The 23811-nt window shown below is 34.6% G+C and overlaps 2 protein-coding genes across 10 annotated transcripts in view; one reads left to right on the top strand and one right to left on the bottom strand.

Moving 5' to 3' along the window:
- Positions 1–23811, bottom strand: part of LOC127843579 (carbonic anhydrase-like) — a 207181-nt gene that overhangs the window by 95222 nt on the left and 88148 nt on the right. The window lies entirely within an intron of this gene.
- On the top strand, positions 1793–22038 carry LOC127843577 (anamorsin homolog). The gene is made up of 7 exons (XM_052373244.1): positions 1793–1896; positions 14232–14390; positions 16909–17138; positions 17397–17553; positions 20081–20224; positions 21048–21175; positions 21560–22038. Exons 2-7 carry the CDS (start codon positions 14237–14239, stop codon positions 21671–21673), a joined length of 927 nt encoding a protein of 308 aa, XP_052229204.1. The 5' UTR covers positions 1793–1896; positions 14232–14236; the 3' UTR covers positions 21674–22038.

Genomic DNA, 23811 nt, shown 5'->3' with positions numbered 1-23811 from the left:
AGAAACCCTATGGACATACGAGTCCTGACAAGAGACGAAAGCATCCTGAACTACCGGTTATCCAGGTCTAGGAGAGTATCAGAAAATGCATTTGGGACTTTGGCCAACCGATTCCAGGTACAATAAAGTTCCGCTATTAAGACCAGGCAAAATAGTGGTATCAATAGCGAAGTGGTCTTAATATCGGACCATTTTCCTTTATAAATTAACCATTTGGGACTTGAATATTTTCAAAAAGCGCATAATGTTTTTAATCTTCGAAGTGGCCTTAATAGCAGAATTTACTGCAATACCCTTTTTAAAAACACAATTTCATTTATAAAAGAAATGTTCACGTTAACTTTTAATACATAACAATACTGGTCATCTGTAATTTCAGATACTTCTCACAAAGATGAACTACAGCCCATCCACAGTAAGGCTGATTGTAAAGACATGCTGCGTTCTCCACAACTTGATGAGGATCAGGTACCCCACCATGCAGAATGCACTAGTTGAACATGATGATAGAAGAGGCGATCTGGTTCTTGGGGAATGGTGAAGAGGTCGCAACTTGGAGGATGCCAGGAAAGTCAATACCAGGGGCCACAACACAGCAATCAAAAAAGGCAAGATTGTGAGAAATACTCTGAAGCACTGGGTCAACTCTCCAGCGGGATGTGTGCCATAGCAAGGCAGGATGGTGCCACATTAGAGATTGAAATAAAGTGTAACATATAAGGGGAATAAATTAATAAAGAGTATTGTTGATTTTGTATGGGCCTTATCAAGGGAAGTAATAGTAAAAGTAAAACACGAAATTAACGCAAAATCTTTAATGAAAAATACTTCATGCATAATCAACATGCATAGTCGAGTCGGTAAAAAGTTAGTCTATAACAAAACGCCCGGATGCAGAAACACCATTTCGGAAATATTCGGTGGTATGCGCAAGTATGCGCAAGGTTACGCTTACATTCATATCTTCACGCTCTTAATAGCTCCTAATCGCTAACCGAAAGAACGAATATTATTTGCGCGACCTAACGCTTTCTAGCGAATTGAAGTAACTGTTCGTCAAACTTCGTAAATTATTCAAACCAAAGTTCCTCTACGTTCACCTTTCGTTATAATATTACACGATGCAACAAAAGTTCAAACAATTTCGGTAAACATTCGCTAGAATTCATAAATTTACCCTTTTCGCCAGGCTTCGTCATATGGATTCGTCGATGTGCGAGGAGGCTTGACTATGTAGAATTATATCGTATATAACAGTTGAAACCAGTTATATTGTCAATGTTATTACGGCATAAAATATAAATATATTACAAATGTTACTCAAAATCAAAGACTAGTTTGTCAAAATATAACAATTGTACGTCACCTCTTTAACCGAAAATGCATAGTCTGTACCACACGTGAGATCATTGAGCGTCACCGAAACCTGTTTGTTGTCGACGCTTGATTTGTGATCGAAACCAGTTTTAGTACCGGTATTCCATTATTGAAATTAAGGAAACATTGGGAAATACTATAGCAACATCTTTCGGGCAGATCGATAGCAATTTTAATCTCAAGTAATATTATTCGACATTTTGAATGATTATCAGTTTTTGCCGTTTGTTATTTTATGACAATCCAGGCAATTTTCGTTAGATTGTTTGTTAAGTTTGTTAACAGAATGTGTTATTATAACCATATTGTTGGAAAACACCATTAGGACGACGTGTTAATTTGTGGAAGAAATGTCCTGAGAGCTATGCTCAGAACGGGTAAGTCCTCTGTACGGAGGTTGTGACAAATAGTAGTTCGTAACCCTCCTTAGGTTACATTAAACCACATAATAACAACAACAACAACAACCTCCATTAAGACAGTAATCTATCAGTTTCATTTACGCAAATAAACAGTACGGTATGTCTATCCTTTTCGTCAGTTTTATGATTATTGACGAATATTGTTATACATGTAACACTTACAAACAACAATCCAATATACCGTATGATTTTACGCGTAAATCGTGTTCGTCCCGAGCACAGGGTCCAGTAAAAAAAAAAAAAATTGTTTATGTAAGAATTTTTTTTTTTTTTACTGGACCCTGTGGTCCCGAGTCTTGAATTTTCATTTTAACTTCGATTCGTTGTTAGATGTTCTCGATATATTTTTAACCCAGACAACAGGAAGGCAAGACACACTGAAAAAAAGTTTAATTTGCACTTCATTTTATTGTGGTACCTGGTCCTGGTAATTATTTTGATTGTTATTTACATAACTAAACCAGTCTAAACAGGATGGTCATTTCGTGCCACTACCAGTAAATGCCACTGCGAAAGTTTCCCAATATGTTTCACACCTATATGGTAATATGGTTTAAGGTGCTACCTAATTTTCAGGCAAAAGCTTAAAAGATGTCTATAAGTTTGCATATTGATTAGAAATAAAAGCCTGCACATTTTAATTGAACAATCCAGCTTCCAAAAGGTAATTTATTTTAAGAGAAATTAACCAAAACATTTTGTAAGATTTAGGAAATAGATATCTGTACATGTGTCTATTTACAGCAGTGTTACATCCATGATTTCATCTAGACCCTGCTAGGCCACCCTTAAAAATTCTTTTGTTTGGCATAACCCGATCGACCCACTAAAATCGGCCTGACTGAATTTTTTTTTGTCACTTTCCAAAAAAAAAATTTTTTGCTCGCTGTTAATTCTTTCCGCTTAATATTGCCTTTCCGCTTTTTATCCTTTCGGGTTATTTGCGTCATTTAATTAAATGCTCTTTCAAGGATATCTAGAATAGCAATGAACAAAACGCGTACCGGTATTTATTTGAGTCGCCTATTTATTTGACATATGCATATGCGATTAATTAGACTTTAAATACAATTAAACTGCTCCTGTTTTTCTCGTATCCCTTTTATTAAAATACGCTGCTGTCGTTCAGGATAGTTTGGGAGTATAAAAACAAATTTATTAATTATCACCGTTAAATTTAATTCGGCAATCGGCAGAGATGTGTAATATTATCGCCATATAACTAATTATTTGATTATCACCTTTAATTCAGATCGGTAAATATTCGGAAGAAAGATGAAGTGGTCAGCTTAGAAATATTTATTGACGGGTATTGTCGTGTTTTTGTTTTATTTGTTAATCTCTAGCGACCAGCCGCTATTTTGAAGGCAGACTGCGATATTAAATGTGTATTAAAATTATACCACATCTGCGCATAAATGACCCAATATTATCCGATAGCTCACCCTTTCTCATGTTGCATTCGACGTCATGTCATGTGAAAGCGAGCTCAATTTTGATTGGTCAGCTACCATGTGCATTTCAATAAAAATTAGGTCAGGTTGAGCGATGTCTAATCGGGTACAGACCGGGTTTTGTTAATTGTTCGAATTGCGAACACTTTCATTGAAACAAAGAGACAAATATGGAATGAGTGATGTATTGGACGTCATCATTGATGACGTTCAATCGAACGAATGATAAAGGGGGCTAACTTTCGTTAAGCTGGCGAGAATCGTCGCGATTTGGGTTTCTTGAAAACTGGCCTAGCACGTTTGCTGAAATTTGACATGTATATGGACAAGAATGCGATCTACCTGTTGGCGTAGGCGTTATACCTGGGAAAAATATAGTTTTTGATTAAATCACGAAAAAGTTTCGCAAGTTTTACATAACCGGAATTACAAAATGCGGTATGTGGATATACCGAAGTCCTACCGAAATCCCCGAAATCAAACTTTGATAAAACAATGTTTCATTAGTGATTTCAGTGTATTTCGCAACGATCTATATTAAAATACGCAGTTTTTCAATACACAATCAATATTAATGGGGATTTCGTGGGATCTCGTGGATTTCTGGGGATTTTGGTAATTACGGGAAATTCGGTATTTCTTCACACCCGTCAAAATGGTCGACTTCGTCAGAATGAACGCTTAGAAAGTATTTACAAAAAACATCATCTCAAACGATGTAAAGTGAACGCTACTTATCTGTTTTGTAGATAAGTATACGATCCATTGGAAAACACTAACATTTGACATAAAAAAACGCCAGTGGATATGGAAATCTTCATCGTTTGAAATAGCAGACGGCGTCGACCAAAGGCGAAAAGATCGCGAGAAAGTATTCACAAAATAACATAATTAAAAATGATGTCAAGTGAACGCTAATTCGCTGTTTTGTAGATAAGTATACGATCTATTGAAAAACCATAACATTTGACATAAAACACCCGTGGATATGCAAATCTTCTGCGTACCAAATAGCAGACATCATGCGGCGTCTAATCTGAGTCTACGCTGTTTGCCAAGGCCGATAGTATAATGAATGGAAATGCACAAACTCAGCAACTGGCAAGCATATATGCATTAGTAGATTGTTTCGTGATTATTTAGAAACGACTACATAATTCTTTTGGTTCAGCCAGTGCAACTTAACAGAAATAAGTATAATAGTTTCTACACCTGACAACAATGTGCCAACTTTATACAAGGTAAGTTGTTTACATTATTTAAAATATTTCAAGCTTACAGTATACAACAATAAACAGCTGGTACAATGTAATGTCATCGTTTTAATTTTAATAAGCCCGTGGTTAATTACCCTTTTTAATCTTATGGTTCAATGCATCTCTAACACCTTCAATTGACATTCTCGGCTCGGGTACTACTTACCGGTACATGTACCCCGGGTACTCTTAACTTTACTTACATGTAGCCCGGGTACGGTAAAGAAACTTAAACATACCCGCAAATATTAGATTGTATCCGAGTTGTATATCTGCCAAAAATCCGATGTCGTTAAACATGCTAGCGATTAAAGTAAAACAATATTGTTTACCTTAAAGAAACTTCTCTTTAAAAAAAATCTGCATCAACATGCTTTTTAGTATGAGTGTTGAGAGGACGCCGTAGGAATAATCAAGTAATCAAGAATACGTCTCTGTTTCTGCTTTTATTTCCTTCATGTATAATGACGATAAGGATTGACGACTAACATTGACGGCAATGATAACAAGCATTGAAAACTAACACTAACGACAAGGATTGGCGACTAGATGTAACATTGACGATTCTCTACAATAAATGAAATTAACAATAAAGAATGAATAATACGATTATAGTACAACAGATCTGCTATTCGAAGTATAATATGATAGCATACACTCATTAGAATAAAAGGTTTCATAAATAACAATTTGAAACATTTTCAATAAATATCGAAATATCTTATACAATATTTATTACACAGCATGAATTATTTGTTAAAACATAATATAAATACCAAATATGGTGTTCCCCATTTAACGGACCTCGCAAACCAAAAAATGTTTCTTTAACAAAATCTATGATGGTAAAAAGTGAACGTGCGACATCGCGGAAAATATACTTGACAACGTCATACAATGATGCGACTTTAAACAATTTAAGATTTTAAATTGAATCACATTAATGATTGTAAAAATGAGTTTTGATAATACATTGTATAAATGCCATTTAACAGAAAATTGACATAAATGTAAACATAATTAATTTTTACAAAATAGCCGACAACAACCGATTTAGTGTTTAAATTCCCGGGTATGTTTTAGTATATTTACCGTTCCCAGGGTACGAGCCTTACTAACTGTATTATTATTATATCTCACCGACTACCTTTACCTTGTTGTGTTTCAACCTGAAATTTATGTAAAATCCGGCTTTCTTTACTTTTATTTTTCATTCATTTGATTACGCAATTGTTGACATATCTCGTGGAAAATTATTTGAATCTTTGGATTTTAGTGACGACAAGCTGGAAGTGTCAATTTATTTTTTACAATGAATCTAAGATGTATTTAATTTTTTTGTGTTTGTCATGCATAGTTCAGTGTTTTCCAGAAAAATTTGAGTAGCCAGTTATATGGCCGGCAACTATGCAGTAAAACCAAAGCATTTGTGACATTTACTTGATATATTTGGGAAAAGTAGCCGGCATCAAGAGTTAATGTAACCGGCAAGATCGCTAGCAGCCGGTATTTAAAGAGAACACTGATAATAGTAAACTAAATCTCTACGACGGGATTACAGCTTTGTAAAATTGTTTTTTGGGTGATAATGGTTAGTAATTCATACTAATGTTATTAAAAAATATCGGCTTTAAGTTTAATTTTGAGAATGCGATGGAAGAACAGAAAATGAAGAGCATACAGGGATGGAAATAATTGGTTTACCGTGAACCCGGGGCAAGTAGATTTTGGCCTGGGCAACTCAATTTCAAAAGTTGGTAAACTTCTTTTTTTTAAAGCTTAAAACAATTCACTGCAATAAAAATTGAAAAACAATTGATCACCATGGATCAATACTAGTTAAATAACATTCATTATTTAGGAATAGGACATGATTCAATTCAGGCTCATAATAAAACATCATGCATTGAACATGTGTTGTCAGCAAATGTTTTTAATTATCTATTATTTTATTAAAAGAATGTATAATATTCACATGTTCATATTTCTGGGCTCGTTATTCTTTATCTGGGCAACCAAAATACTAAAGATGGTTGCCCACAATAGTAAACAGTTAGTTTCAATCCCTGGCATATCATTGTATCTCTATTGTTATAAGCATTGCATTAAAGTTGTGATTGAGGTTAGCCTGTTGTTTATGGTATATTTACATTTTAGCTTGACTGTTATATATGAAATATATATAGTCGAGCTATCCTACTCAACCCGGCGTCGGCTTGCGCATTGGAATGTTTGCGTACCACCTCAAATATATTTCCTATGTCCATTGACATATTGCTTTTATATTTTGCATACTTCATTACCGACATAAACCCAATCTATAAACAAGAGCAGACAACTCATTTACTGTATCAAGCATTTTAACAGAATTAGGCCCTTTTTCACTTAGAATAATATGCATATTATTGATAAATCTATGTTAAAGTTTGCATATGACCTCAAATATTTTTTATGTCCCTTGACATATTGCGTTCATACACCATGTATTTTGCTTATTAACCAACATGACCCCAATGTATAAACAAGAGCAGATAACTGTATCAAGCATTTTGTAACAATTATGGCCTTTTTAACCAGGTTTTCCGAAGGAAAAAACTGGTTATTAGATTGGCGAATGCGGGCGGGCTGGCTGGCGGGCTGGCGGAATAAGCATGTCCGGGCCATAACTATGTCGTTCATTGTCAGATTTTAAAATCATTTGGCACATTTGTTCACCATCATTGGACGGTGTGTCGCGCGAAATAATTACGTCGATATCTCCAAGGTCAAGGTCACACTTTGAGTTCAAAGGTCAAAAATGGCCATAAATGAGCTTGTCCGAGCCATAACTATGTCGTTCATCGTCAGATTTTAAAATCATTTGGCACATTTGTTCACCATCATTGGAGGGTGTGTCGCGCGAAATAATTACGTCGATATCTCCAAGGTCAAGGTCACACTTTGAGTTCAAAGTTCAAAAATGGCCATAAATGAGCTTGTCCTGGCCATAACTATGTCATTCATTCAAGGCTCGATTGGTCATTCTCGGCTCGGGTACTACTTACCGGTACATGTACCCCGGGTACTCTTAACTTTACTTACATGTTCCCCGGGTACGGTAAATAAACTTAAACATATCGCAAATATTAGATTGTATCCGAGTTGTATATCTGCCAAAAATCCGATGTCGTTAAACATGCTACCGATAACGTAAAACAATATTGTTAACCTTAAACAACCTTCTCTTTTAAAAAATCTGCATCAACATGCTTTTTAGTTTGAGTGTTGAGAGGACGCCGTAGGAATAAGCAAGTAATCAAGAATACGTCTCTGTTTCTGCTTTTATTTCCTTCATGTATAATGACGATAAGGATTGAAGACTAACATTGACAACAATGATCACAAGCATTTACGACTAACACTGACGACAAGCATTGTTAAATTAACAATTTAATTTGAATAATAAGATTATAGTACAACAGATATGCTTTTCAAAGTATAATATAATAGCATACACTCATTAGAATAAGAGGTTTCATAAATAACAATTTGAAACATTTTCAATCAATATCGAAATATCTTATACAATATTTATTACACAGCATGAATTAATTGTTAAAACATAATATAAATACCGAATATGGTGTTCCCCATTTAACGGACCTTGCAAACCAAATAATGTTTCTTTAAAAATATCTATGACGGTAAAAAGTGAGCGTGCGATGTCGCGGAAAATATTATACTTTACGACGTCATACAATGACGAGACTTTAAAACAATTTAAGATTTAAAATTAAATCACATCATTGATTTTAACAATGAGTTTTGATAATATAAATGCCATTGAACAGAAAATTGACATAAATGTAAACATAATTAATTTTTACAAAATACCCGACAACAACCGATTTAGTGTTAAAATTCCCGGGTACGTTTTAGTATATTTACCGTACCCAGGGTACGAGCCTTACTAACTGTATTATTATTATATCTCACCGACTACAAGGTACCTTTACCTTGTTGTGTTTATCAACCTGGAATTTATGTAAAATCCGGCTTTCTTTACTTTTATTTTTCATTCATTTGATTACGCAATTGTTGACGTACCTCGTGGAAAATTATTTGAATCTTTGGATTTTAATGGTGACAAGCTGGAAGTGTCAATTTATTTTAAATACGAATCTAAGATTTTAAGTATTGTGTGTTTTTCATGCATAATTCAGTGTTTTCCAGAAAATTGAGTACCAGTTATATGGCCGGCAACTATGCAGTAAAACAAAAGCATTTATGACATTTACTTAATATATTTGGGAAAAGAAGCCGTCATGTAAATGTAAGAGTAAATGTAACCGGCAGAATCGCTGGCTGCCGGTATTTAAAGAGAACACTGATAATAGTAAACTAAATCTCTACGACACGATTACAGCGTTGTAAAATTGTGTTTTGGGTGATAATGGCTAGTAATTCATACAAATGTTATTAAAAAATATTGTGCTTTAAAATTAATTTTGAGAATGGGATGGAAGAACAGAAAATGAAGAGCATACAGGGATGGAAATAAGTGGTTTCCCATGAGCCCGGGGCAAGTAGATTTTGGCCTGGGCAACTCAATTTCAAAAGTTGGTAAACTTGTTTTTTTTAATCTTAAAACAATTCAGTGCAATAAAAATTGAAAAACAATTGATCACCATGGATCAATACTAGTTAAATAACATTCATTATATAGGAATAGGACATGATTCAATTCAGGCTCATAATAATACATCATGCATTGAACATGTGTATTGTCAGCAAATGTATATAATTATCTATTATTTTATTAAAAAAATGTATAATAATATTCACATGTTCATATTTCTGGGCTCGTTATTCTTTATCTGGGCAACCAAAATACTAAAGATGGTTGCCCACAATAGTAAAAAGTTAGTTTCAATCCCTGGCATATCATTGTAACTTTATTGTTTAACTGCATTGCATTAAAATTGTGATTGAGGTAAGCTTGTTGTTTATAGTATATTTACTTTTTAGCTCGACTATTATATATGAAATATATATAGTGGACCTATCCTACTCACCCCGGCGTAGGTGCGCGCATTGGAATGTTTGCGTACCACCTCGAATATATTTCCTATGTCCATTGACATATTGCTTTCATACATGTATTTTGCTTCTTAACCAACATGACCCCAATGTATAAACAAAAGCAGAAAACTGTATCAAGCATTTTGTAACTATTATGGCCTTTTTTTCACTAAGAATAAGCATATAATTGATAAATCTATTTTAAAGTTTGCGTACCACCTTTAAATTGCCACAACTTTTTTATTATGCTCTCCCCAATTTTTTTAAGGGGGGAGCATATAGTCGCCGCTTCGTCTGTCCGTCCGTGCACAATTTTTGTCCGGGCTATTTCTCAGCAACTAATGACTGGAATTCAATTTAACTTAATGGGAAGCTTCACTACCAAGAGGAGACATGCATATTATCAGCCGGTTCTGGTCAGATGATTTTTCACAGAGTTACAATGTATGGCCCTATGAAATTTTCCATTAAATGTACATATAACGCGATCTTCCTGTTGGCGTATTCGTTATTACTGGGAAAATCTAGTTTTTGATTAAATCACGAAAAAGTGGTGTTTTTTATTGCGCAATCGCTATAAACACGTGGCTTGGCCGGAAGTTCATGTAGCCTTAATAGCAACCCCAAGACAATTCACCCCCAGGAGACAATTCACGGGCTAGACAATTCAAATTAGATTTCTCATACCCCAATTTTTCGATTTTCGTTATCATTTTTGTCGTACCCAAATGTTTTTCGTACCCAAATTTGTTCGTACCTAAAAAAAAATTCGTACCCATTATTTTCGTACCCAAATGTTTTTCGTACCCAATTTTTTTCGTACCCCTTTTTTTTCGTGCCCAATTTTTTTTGTACCCATTTTTTTCGTACCTTAATTTTTGTTCGTAACAAATTTTTTTCGTAACAATTTTTTTTTTCGTACCCATTTTTTTCGTACCCAAATGTTTTTTGTTCCCAATTGTTTTCGTACCCAATTTTTTTTTCGTACCCAAATAAAAAAAATCGTACCCATTTTTTTAGTACCCAAATTTGTTTCGTACCCAAATTTTTATTTGTACACATTTTTTTCGTACCCAAATAGTTATCGTACCCTAATTTTTTTTGTTTCCTTTATTTTTTCGTACTCTAATTTGTTTTCGTAACCAAATTAGTTTTTTTCCTGCCCATTTTATGTTCATACCCAATATTTCTTCGTACACAAATTTGTTCGTACCCAAATTTTTTCGTACCCATATGTCGTACTCAATTTTTTTTCGTACACAAATTTGTTCGTACCTAATTTTTTATTCGTACCCATTTTTTCGTACCCAAATAGTTTTTCGTACCTTTATTTTGTTCGTAACCTTTTTTTTCGTACTCAAATTTGTTTTCGTACCCAAATTATTTTTTTTTTCGTACCCACTGCCCACATATTTTTTCGTACCAATTTTTTATTTTGAAATAATCGATTTTCAATTTGATTTGAACTCTCCACTCATTCCATCCCGCGAAACCCTTAAGGTGTCGCAACTCTAGTATAGAAAACCAGTTCGGATTAAAATGGCTGATGTTTTCAACGAAATTTTACTAGATTTTCGAATTTTCGCAATTTAGATTTTTCTTGAGCCAAATTCTCAATATTTTGCAAATGGCGCAGATGGCTCAAATGGCGAACAACAGCACGAGCATTGCAAACGCGTTATTATTGGAATAAATGCTCACTTTTTTAGGGCTCGCGCTGTCGTTCCCTATTTGCAAAAATATAGCGAATTTGGCTCAAGAAAAATATCATTTGCAAAATTGCTAAAATCTGGTTAAATTTCATTGAAAACATCCGCCATTTTAATCAGGATTGGTTTTTTTTAACTATTTTTTTCTCTTTGTTTCCATGAATGTTTTGAAGCGCATATAGTAGCTGGCCAATCAACATTGAGTTCGCTATGGGGTAATATTGGGTAATTCATGCGCTGATAATGGAATACACAGTTGAAATTGTCGTCTGCCTGCAATATAATGGCCGATGGCAAAAGTCATATAAAAAATAAGCAAATGAAAATAAGTGTAACACTCAATAAATTATTTTTAAGCTGATCACTTTACAAATTTCTAACATCTATTGATCTGAATTAAAGGATGATAATTAAAAAATAAGTTACATGTCGAAGATGGTACACCTTTCTGTTCTTGATTGAAATTAAAATGTAATGATTACTTTGTTGCTTTTTACTCACAAACTATGCTAGTGTAAAGTAATATGTCAACCAAATAGTATATTAATTTCGTGTGCAAAATGCGTACACTTTTCCGGACTCTCGTTTTCGGATAAAGTATTTTTTGTTGATTATATTATATTTTCGATGTTCTTTATAAAAAATATAGACTTACGAATACACGTGTGGTGATACGGACGGTGCAGAAAAATATTTACCAATTTCCTTTCATGTGGCAGAAGACTTGGAGCTTTATTTGATAATTACCTTTCAGTTTGGTATATGTTGGAGTTCAATTTCAGAAAAAAAAATCCTAAAAAAAAATCCCTACCTACCTACCCACCCAAATTTACCTGGGTCGGGTTATGCCAAACAAACAATTTTTTAAGGATGGCCATAGAAACAAATCACTGAATGACATTTTTTGACAAACATGCATATGCGAAGTTGTTGTCCACCAAAAAAGAAAATAATTTCTAAACAGTAAAAATATAAATAATTTATTTTATTATTATGCCCCCTTTCGAAGGAGAGGGGGTATATTGTTTTGCACATGTCGGTCCGTCTGTCGGTCTGTCCACCAGATGGTTTCCAGATGATAACTCAAGAACGCTTTGGCCTAGGATCATGAAACTTCATAGGTACATTGATCATGACTGTCAGATGACCCCTCTTGATTTTCAGGTCACTAGGTCAAAGGTCAAGGTCACAGTGACTCGAAATAGTAAAATGGTTTCCGGATGATTACTCAAGAATGCTTAGGCCTAGGATCATGAAACTTCATAGGTACATTGATCATGACTGGAAGATGACCCCTGATTTTCAGGTCACTAGGTCAAAGGTCAAGGTCACAGTGACTTGAAACAGTACACAAATATAATATATAGTTAGCACTTGAAAAATGGATGATCTTGTAGAAATTTTATTGTTATTCAACATTATTTTTTCTATAGAAAAACAAACACAAACAAATCAAAGATTGTTCAATTATAACCTTTAATTAATATGACTCATCAAAAAGTCTTTTTTAATATAAATGTTAGCAAGGGTTCAGGGCTTCCCTCTGGGCTTAAATAAGTTGTCGCCACTTACTTTCACCCAGTATTTTTAATAATAACAGCACATTTAACGAATTCATTTATTAACATCACATTCAATAAGTTGTAAATCATGTTGATTGACACCTTCTTAGCAGCCTGCATATGTTGCCACAGTCTGGGTGCTTCAGCAGCTTTCTGGTAATCTGAGTTTAAATTGTCCTAAATGCACACAATGTCCTGACAGTTGGTTTCAAAGACCAAATGTTTTTTTTCGTGAATCACACAACGCATTTGAGTATTTTTTAATAAATATTTTAGTGAACAAATATGTTTTCATTGTTGCAACTTTATTAAATGTAATCAATATTTGTTGTAAGACATGAACTATTATATGTAATGTAGGAGTGTAGACTTGGTTTTTGTTGCAGAGTAACGTGTCATTTAAATAAAGGCAAGGCAATTGATTCAATTTATCAAGATGAATCTTTTTGTGTGATCAATGTGAATTAGCAAACATCGAAATGTTGAGATTTTTTTACTAATACTCAACTTTTGCACCTGTTTGAGATTAGCTATTGCAGGGGTAATTGTCATCTTCAATGATTGTATTAGTTTGAACTAGAACAGTGCTTTTATTAACCATATCTATATATATACCTCATGAACTCAAATAATACTAGTTGTGACTAGTCATTTCATGTGCAGATTCTCTGTGATCATGTCTTCTTAAAATTTAGCACTATTTAATAGTTTATGTTCAGATTGTAATTTTAATGTTTTCCCATTTAATATACATGTCACCATTTTTTATATTTACTAATACTGTAGAAAAGTGCTGCTGGATTCAGGTAAATATATAACTTTTTAAGTGGATTGGGTACGTTACTGGCCTCTAGTAAGTTGTTTTATGGTTCCGATTTATTGACAGATAATTTTTTGCTCAAATTGGAAAAGTACCTGTACCAGCCAAATAGGGAGACATTTGCCCGAAAAACCCTGAAATTGGGGAAATTATGACGCCTTTATATATTGGGAAATTGGTGCATTTGATTTTTGTGTTCAAAAACTTTTAAAATTGATAAAAAAAGTGTTGGCAAGATGTCAATATTATATTTACTTAGGTTCAAGCAATAGCGCTGCATAGGGAAACTAACTAAAGTTTGCATTTATAAAAAAAAAATTTGGAAACTTTCAATGGGGATTTTTTTTAAGCAATTGGGAAATTACAAGTTATTTCCAGATTGGGAAAGTGCCGTTTTTCAGTACGTAATGTAAAGAGCAAAAAAAATTGCTGATTGAATAATACCTTCAAATGTCTTTATGCACAATTAGGACGCCATTATTGATCAGTTCAATTTTGTTATTTAAAATATTTATATCTTTAAGACCCACAGAAACCAGCAGTGTTCAGAGAATTATTCTTTCTTTACAGGCAAAATGGAGAATGTAGAAGTTTCGCAGGGCAACACAGTGTTGTGGCTGTGGGGAGGAGCTGCTCCTACAGATGAACTTCAGGGTGCAGTGAAGTCCCTACAGGGTCGACTGGGGACAGGGCGAGTCCAGATGGAACATGTTCAGAGGCTTGCAATGGGTAAATAATTTATTTGATTTAGTAAATTTTTGTTAGGGGTATGCAGTTTATGCTTAAGTCCCAAAACAATTACGGTACTGGCCACAAGCTTTGGCAATCATCAAAGTGTCACCAGCCCAATAACAATTACGGTACTGGCCACAAGCTTTGGCAATCATCAAAGTGTCACCAGCCCAATAACAATTACGGTACTGGCCACAAGCTTTGGCAATCATCAAAGTGTCACCAGCCCAATAACAATTACGGTACTGGCCACAAGCTTTGGCAATCATCAAAGTGTCACCAGCCCAATAACAATTACGGTACTGGCCACAAGCTTTGGCAATCATCAAAGTGTCACCAGCCCAATTCAAGCAAATTAACAACAAATAGGTACTTGATCACAATTTTTCACTGGTCAAGACAGCCAGTTATTTGTATTTTTCCAGGACTTAATTTTTTTTTAGTGGCATTGTCCTAGTGCTAACTGGCTTTTGCGGAGTCTTGTTGTAAGTTTTTTCGTTGTATATTATTTGAATTGGAAAGTTTATCCCTTTAACTGATTTAATTCTATGGATTTTTTCCTATACTTAGAAGATCCCCAAATTATGGTATTTTTAAAATAAGTTCTGGACATGAATCTTTTATGGGATATGATTTTTTAATCTGTGAGAGCAATATTTATATGCTCCCGGTAGGGTGGCATAGCTGTCAGACTGTTCATCTGTCTGTCTGTCAGACTTTTCATTTCCCTGAGTTTTTTTTTATGTCCCCCAGTATATACTGTGGGAAATATTGTTTTTGCCCTGTGTGTTGGTTTGTTTGTTAGTTTGTTGGTTTGCGTCAAACTTTAACATTTGCCATAACTTTTGCAATATTGAAGATAGCAACTTGATATTTGGCATGCATGTGTATCTCATGGAGCTGCACATTTTGAATGGTGAAAGGTCAAGGTCAGATCATCCTTCAAAGTCAAAGGTCAAATATATGGGTCAAAATCACTAAACTTAAACATTTGCCATATCTTTTGCAATATTGGACATAGAAACTTCATATGCATGTGTATCTCATGGAACTGCACATTTTGAGTGGTGAAAGGTCAAGGTCATCCTTTAAGGTCAAAGGTCAAATATATGGGTCAAAATCTCTCATTTACTATACACTATAACTTCGTAACGACTTCTCAATGGTTTATTCAAAATACATTAGACATTGCAGTCCATGAGTACACATGTAAATGATGTACTAGTATATTGAATATATTTATACAAACAAATTGCATGCAAGTGGTCATCAATAAATACTAGTTCATGGCAAGATTGATCATATTCAAACTATATTTTGTTCTATACATACATTGTTAAAAGATACATGTATTTCAACATAATGTTAACGTAAAAAAGCGCTATTGACAGCGATAAGTCAACTTTTCTGACATGTATATAACTCAAAATAATATTTATGCCCCCTTCAAAGAAGAGGGGGTATATTGTTTTGCACATGTTGGTCGGTCCGTCCACCAGATGGTTTCCGGATGATAACTCAAGAAGGCGTAGGCCTAGGATCATGAAACTTCATAGGTACATTGATCATGACTGGCAGATGACCCCTATTGATTTTCAGGTCACTAGGTCAAAGGTTAAGGTCACAGTGACTCAAAACAGTAAAACAGTTTCCGGATGAAAACTCAAGAATGCTTAAGCCTAGTTATAGACATTTCTTGGAATAAATGCTTTATGAACATAAATTGCTAAATTTCTGTTGATTGTTTCGTTATCAGATTGCATTAACTCTATAAATTTTGGAATATTTTGTCTTTGGTCTTACATGAAGCTCATGCAGCTGAACCTATTAATTGGTGACATGTCAAGGTCATCCTTCAAGGTCATATACTTAAAAATGCCTATACTTTTTTAACTATTGTACATAGCATGTCAAACATTTGCCATAACTTTTGCAATATTGAACATAGCATCTTCATATTTGGCATGCATGTGTATCTCATGGAGCTGCATATTTTGAGAAATGAAAGGTCATGGTCATCCATCAAGGTCAAAGGTCAAATATATGGGTCAAAATCGCTCATTTAATATACACTACATTCTGGGGGCATAGTGTTTCTCAAACACATCTTGTTTATGCAATGATTTCAGATGTTGCGCTAATTTTTGATATACGAGTCATGACCTACAGATGAAGTATGAGTTTTGTTTGGTTCGATTGATTTTTGGATTAGTAATTGGCCTTGGACTTCTATAATAATGTTCTCTATAATAACCTTTTACTTGAGTTATTTTACCGAATATTTGAAATATTGAGCTTAATTTTGAGTCTACCTAAATGGCATACAGATGAAGTGCGAGTCTTGTTCCGGTCAATTTATGTTTGGCGAATATTTTTTTTCTTTTTAAATAGCTGCTGTGCGGCTTCAAAGTCCAGTTGCGGGCATTGCATTTCAAAAGCACAGGTTTTGTTTAATTCTCTCATTATTTAGATTCATATTTAACTATGTTGTGCATTTCATTAATACATGTTTTAGCAAATCATCACCCATCAAGTTTTCATGTTGCCATCTCCGGCCTTGTTCAGCCAAACACAGAGGTCATGTCAGGCGATACACTTGCGGAGGTTTGTCGAGTACTCAGACCAGATGGGAAACTTTACCTGGCTACCGTGGTAACAGGGATATCAAGCGATGAGAGCAAGGTGTCAGCAACCCAGAACGTCACATCTGCTTTGAAGCTGTCAGGATTTATAAATGTGTCACAGGTGTGCTCCATAAGTTAATATATCATATATTTATTTATTTATTACTTATTATTCTTACTGCATAGTATTTCTAAATGAATGATTTGGGAATCAACTCAGGTTTTGTTTTAGCATCCTGTATTTCTTAATGTTTAATCAGATATACTTTAACTTGTTTGGAAATGAGCCAAATTTCATCATGTTAAAATAGTTATCTTAGCTGTAACTCATGACCGTTTCTATACACTAATCTAGCACACAGCTGTATGAATGTTTCAGCCTAAGGTATGTGCACTGTCAGATGACCTGAAGCAGAGCCTGGGCAGTCAGTTCCCCAATCAGGATGTGTGCCTCATGGAGTTCTCAGCCAGCAAACCCAGCTACGAGGTTGGCTCCAGCTCACAGCTCAAACTATCATTTGCAAACAAGAAACAAGGTGAGGTGTAGCCCTGGGTTTATCACCCTATGAAAAACAAGAGATGTGTTTGTCAGAAACACAACGCTCCCTACTGCGCCGCTTTGAAGCCATATATTGTACCTTTGGCCTTGAAGGATGACCTTGACCTTTACCTTTCACCACTCAAAATGTGCAACTCTATGAGATACACATGCATGCCACATATGAAGTCGCTATCTTCAATAGTGCAAAAGTAATGGGCAATGTTAAAGTTTTCCGATGGACGCACAGACTGACGTTCTGACGAATAGTTCAACTGCTATATGCCACCCTACAGGGGCATTAAAATATCTCAAGATGTAAATTATAGTTCTCTTCCCTTTTGCCTTTGCAGTAGTGATAGTTCTCATCCATGCATCCTCTGCTTTAATCATAGTGCTCTAAAGTTCCCTCCTCTTCTGCATCTGTTTCCCTCTGCTTGATTGTCCTTTTGTTTTAATAAGTAAAATAAATAGGATTTCTTTTATTATTTAGGGGGACTTAATATTGTTCATTAAGTTCTCTTCAATTTAATCTTAGGGCTAATATATTTAACATTTGATAAAATATTTGATTGTTAATTAAATTGGATTTGTTCTCTCCTTCATTTCATAAAATGATATTATAGATGTAATCTAAAGGACCATGTATGCCAGTTGGCTTTATTGCAAATTTTAATAATATAGTCAATTATTTCAAATGAAAGTATTTATTAATTATAACCTATAATAGATACTAATTCAAACTAACAACTTAGAAATATACTAAAATTTCATTTACATTTGATCATCAAAATGAATAAAATAATAAAATTTTCTCAATGTTTTTTTGTGGTTACCATGTATTGGAAAAAATGTATTACTGTCAAAGTTAAATAGCACCAAGTTGAAAAGCCTGAATGGCCAAGCCTTTATTGCATTAGAATTTGCTGAAAGATGAATTTGGTTTATAGCTTTGAGCAGGTAATTTGTAAATTAAATTTAGCTCATCTGAGCAAAACATGCTCAAGGTGAGACTTTGTGATTGCCTTTGTGTGATGTTTGTCTTATGATGTCCGGCGTCATCAATTTAAATGTGAATGCTCTTGATGTCACATTTATTGTCTAATCTTTCATGAAACATGGTAAGAATATTAGTCCAAATGAAATCTCAACTGAGTATGAAATTGGGTCAAGTGAGGTAAAAAAAACTAGGTTCTTTCGTCAAAGATCAAAAATATTTGAAACACTTTAAGTCACATTTTTCTCCAATCTTCATGAAACCTGGTAAGAATATTTTGTTCTTATGGTATCTCTGCTAAGTTTAAAAATAGTTTAATAAAATGAAAAATATTGCTGCAAGCAGTAGGGGCAGTTTTCCTTGTATGGCTATTATTGAGCCTTGTTAACTCGCTGGAAATGGCAATTTTAGTCCACTCTTTATGAAACTTGGTCTGAACATTTGTCCTCATGATATCTCTGGTGAGTTTGAACCTGGGTCATTCGAGTTTAAAACCTAGTTCAATAGGTTTAAGTAAAGAAAAAGCAGGTTATTTCTCTCTAGTCATATTTCAAGTCAAATCTTCCTGATACTTGGACAGAGCATTTTTACATATCTCAGGTTAGAAAACAGACATGAGCAAATATTTATATCTTATAAAGTACTTTTATTATTCTGGACTCCACCTTCTCAGAATAGTTTAGTTCTTTTATGTCTCATACATGTGTGCTGTATAACCCATGGCCCTCTTGTTGTTGATTATATTTTTTATGCCCCTTGATCGAATGATTGGGGGCATATTGTTTTTGGCCTGTCTGTCTGTCTGTCTGTCTGTCATTCTGTCCCGAAACTTTAACCTTACAGTAAAGTTTTGCAATATTGAAGATAGCAACTTGATATTTGGCATGCATGTGTATCTCATGGAGCTGCACATTTTGAGTGGCGAAAGGTCATGGTCAAGGTCATCCTTCAAGGTCAAAAGCAAAAAAAATACAATCCAAAGCATCGCAATAGGGGCATTGTGTTTCTGACAAACACATCTCTTGTTTGATTATTTATTCCAAATATTGCCATGTTGCAGTACTGTGAACAAGTCATTTTTACTTGATAAATTATACATATTTTAGTTGGTCATCTCTGTTAGGCAGCTACAAAATAGCATTCAACTTCAGACTTTAAAGTGAACTTCTTTATGAAACAGTTTCATGGGGCTGCTTGGTTAGCGCAGTGGTAGGTATACACACACCTTAGCAACCTGGGTGCAATACCAGTTCCCGTATGCATGTGAGTTCGGCGTATGGCAACACTAGCTCACACCAAAATTCAAAATATCCTCAGTAAAAGAAACCCAACAAGCTGGAAATTGCAGCTATAAAGCCAAATTAGTCCCAACATTAGTGAGTCAAATAATTAATTTGAAACTAGTACTTTAACACTCTCTGGTTCTTCCATTTTGCAAACTTGTGCACAGAGGGACCTTGTAAGCTTTGAAATATGTTCAATTATAACAAGTAGAAATGCCTATAAAAGTACTGCATTATGTTTCAAGATGTTCCCCACACCAGTGGTAACTCAGCTGCAGTATGGAAGCTGTCAGCCATGGACATGGGTGATGATGACATAGATCTGGTGGATGATGATGAACTGCTGGATGAAGAAGACAGGAAAAAGCCTGACCCAGCTTCACTGAAAGGTACCTGTCCCTGTGAATATGAACATTTTAAAGCCAAGTTTTGATTGTAATTTTTGATATTTTACCATTGGAATCAAATAACAAATGTAATGCACTATCCCATTCTCAATAACTTTTGTTTCATGCAGAATGTTTGTAGTTTTTTTCTTTAAGTTTACTATGTTAAATTACATCGGTAACTTAGTTTACCCCATTCAGGACCCTGTCTATCACGGTGAATGTTTCTTGCAGGTGACTACACATATTATTCAGGCCAGTCTATTCAGGTTTATGATATCTTTAGCCTGACTCATTTAGCAGGCCAGTCGTTGAATTTGTACCTTTCTTTCAGCTTACTGTGGTGCAAAATAAGGCAAGTCTATTCCGATGTATCTTTTCTGGAGCTGACTGTCTAACATATTATTCATGCCAGTCTATTACAGTGTATGATTCTTTCAGCTGACTGTGAACAATATAACTCAGGCCAATCTATTACAGTGCATGATTCTTTCAGCTGACTGTGGAACATATACTTCATGCCAGTCTATTACCATGTATGATTCTTTCAGCTAACTATGAAACATATAACTCAGTCCAATCTATTACAGTGTATGATTCTTTCAGCTGACTGTGAAAAATATACCTCAGGCCAATCTATTACAGTGCATGATTCTTTCAGCTGACTGTGAAACATATACTTCGTGCAAGTCTATTACCATGTATGATTCTTTCAGCTAACTGTGAAACATATACTTCATACAAGTCTATTACGATGCATGATTCTTGCAGCTGACTGTGAAACATATAATTCAGGCCAGTCTATTACCACAAATGATTCTTGCAGCGGACTGCGGTACAGGAGATGGCAAGAAGAAAAAGGCATGTAAGAACTGCACATGTGGCCTGGCAGAGGAATTGGACGCTGAGGCAGGAAAGAATAAACCATCTGCGCCCACATCCTCATGTGGAAATGTAAGTGCTGAGATATCTGCTGGATTAGTCATATAAGTATACAATTGAAAAATTGGCTTTGAATTTAAGCTGCTAGTTATCTCTGCTAATGGCATCTTGTTGTCTTCAGAAAATTCTGATTATTGTTATACACATGTTTTGTGATTTTCTTTAAAAAAACACTTGCTGTCAGAGGAAACAAAAATACTGAAAATGCAAACATTACAAAAAAAAACTTCAAATCCATAAATAACCATAACAATGTATTTATAACTTTAAACACTTACTTTGGGAGAGTTGATCGTGTTGCATAAAATTTTAATATTTCAAAATATTTAAGTTAACTGGTATAGTTAAGTCATTCAATTGATATTTGTTATGTATGCATTACTTTGCCCTAAACAGTGTTACCTGGGTGACGCATTCCGGTGTTCAAGCTGCCCATACTTGGGTATGCCTGCATTCAAGCCTGGAGAGAAGATAGCCCTGTCAGACAGGCAACTGAAGGCAGACAGATAGTACTGTGTGCAGGAACAACAACTCTGTCTCCCTCTGTGATCTTGTTGTACTAGAGCTACTGATCCTGTAACGTTTTGTCACTTGGTGCAGAAAATTAAACAGTTTTTGAGAATTGGACCTTGTGAAAATATAGTAAGGAAAAATGTATTTTTTATGCTTTTTATTATGAACCTTGAACATGGCATTCCATGTACATTTCTTGTTTGATACTATTGTTTGCTTCCAATATGGGAGTTTAAGTTGAAAGAAGAAAAAACAACACTCCAGTGATAATGAAATGTAAACTTATTCAGGAGTTTTTATGAATTTTGAATTAGTGATCATGTGCGGTATATGCAGTATGTGTAATAAATTTATGTTTTGTGCTAGGATTTACTCATTGACTCTGCCTTCTTAGTATCCCAAGCCTGACAGTTGATCCTTTTCCTTAATATGAACTTTAAGTCTGAAGTTAAAATATTGTATGAGAAAAAATTTAATTATGTTTTCGTGAAGGGCTGCAGTGAGAAAATTTTTGATTTGTTTATTCATTTTTGCTCTTTTTGTAAAAACTAGTATAAAGGTTTTTTTAATACCCCCTTTACAAGAAAAGGGGTATATAGTTTTCGCACTGTCTGTCAGTCTGTCTGTCTGTCAGTCTGTCACACTTTTCGTGTCCGCTCTCTAATTCAAATAGTTTTTATCCGATCTTTACCCAAACTTGGTCAGAAGTTGTATCTTGACAATATCAAGGTCAAGTTCGAATATGGGTCATGCCCGGTCAAAAACTAGGTTACGGGGTCACTTAGTGCATTTCAAGAATTAAGCATGGTGTCCGCTCTCTAATTGAAGTTGTTTTCATCTGATCTGTACCAAACTTAGTCAAAAGTTGTATCAAGACAATATCTAGGTCAAGTTTGAATATGGGTCATGCCGGGTCAAAAACTAAGTCACAGGGTCACTTAGTGCATTTCAAAGATTTAGCATGGTGTCCGCTCTTTAATTGAAGTAGTTTTCATCTGATCTTTACCAAACTTGGTCAGAAGTTGTATCAAGACAATATCTAGGTCAAGTTCGAATATGAGTCATGCCGGGTCAAAAACTAGGTCACGGGGTCACTTAGTTCATTTCAAGGATTTAGCATGGTGTCTGCTCTCTAGTTTATGTGGCTTTCTGATTTATTTTGATATTCTAAGACATTGTTATGCCCTCAAAGGAGGGCATATAGTGATCGGACTGTCTGTTCGTCTGTCCGTCACACTTTGCGTTTAGATTTAAAAAAATGCTCATAACTTCTATGTTGCTTCAGATAGCAATTTCATATTTGGCATGCATGTGTATATGGACAAGGCCTGTCCATACGCACACAAATTTTGACCCCTGTGACTTTGACCTTGAACTTAGGGTCCGCATTTAGGTTTTGAAATCTGCGTTTAGGTTTCGACAAAAACCTCATAACTTCTACCAAGCGTTTATAGGGGGCATAAGTCATCCTATGGTGACAGCACTTGTTAGAGTCATGATAACCTTGCAATCGTTTTAAAGGGTAAAGCAATGATAAATTGTTTTTTAAATATAGATAGAACACAGAGAAGTATTGATTGTGTACTTCGAATTTTATAATCGTTATGCGTGTATTGATTAAATTAAAATGCTTAATGTGGCTTTTGGTAAGAATTTGGTGAAAAGTTTGGTACTCCCTTAATATTACAATAAAGGGGTATTGACTCCAATATGGACAGGACAAATATTCATCTCAGTCTTAAAGAAAAGAGTAAATACTAAATAAACAATTGTTATCTATTACTTATTTTGCTGTTTTACTCAATCTCTATTAGTAACGTAAGTTATGAGACAGTAATTTTCAAATTAAACAAGTGCTGTTAAAATAGTTATTGTTAGCTCATCTATTTTTAAAAAAAATAAATATGAGCAATCGTCATCACCTTGGCGTCGGCGTCTGGTTTAGTTTTGCGTTTAGGTCCACTTCTCATAAAGTATCAATGCTATTGCATTCAAAATTGGTACACTTACTAACTATCATAAGGGGACTGGGCAGGCAAAGTAAGATAACTCTGGCTTTCATTTTGACAAAATTATGTGCCCTTTTTATACTTAGAAAATTTTTAATTTTGGTTACGTTTTGTGTTTAGGTCCAT

Source organism: Dreissena polymorpha, chromosome 9 (assembly GCF_020536995.1).
Source record: "Dreissena polymorpha isolate Duluth1 chromosome 9, UMN_Dpol_1.0, whole genome shotgun sequence".
NCBI classification, from domain to species: Eukaryota; Metazoa; Mollusca; class Bivalvia; order Myida; family Dreissenidae; genus Dreissena; species Dreissena polymorpha.
This window is presented reverse-complemented; position numbering and strand designations above follow the sequence as displayed.

What these genes read in the sequence shown, in the direction of transcription:
- LOC127843577 (XM_052373244.1), top strand. Translation starts at nt 14,237, where the DNA reads ATGGAGAATGTAGAAGTTTCGCAGGGCAACACAGTGTTGTGGCTGTGG. An exon ending in TGTTCAGAGGCTTGCAATGG is followed by an intron (nt 14,391 to 16,908) that starts GTAAATAATTTA and finishes TACATGTTTTAG; the next exon opens with CAAATCATCACCCATCAAGT. An exon ending in CCACATCCTCATGTGGAAAT is followed by an intron (nt 21,176 to 21,559) that starts GTAAGTGCTGAG and finishes TGCCCTAAACAG; the next exon opens with TGTTACCTGGGTGACGCATT.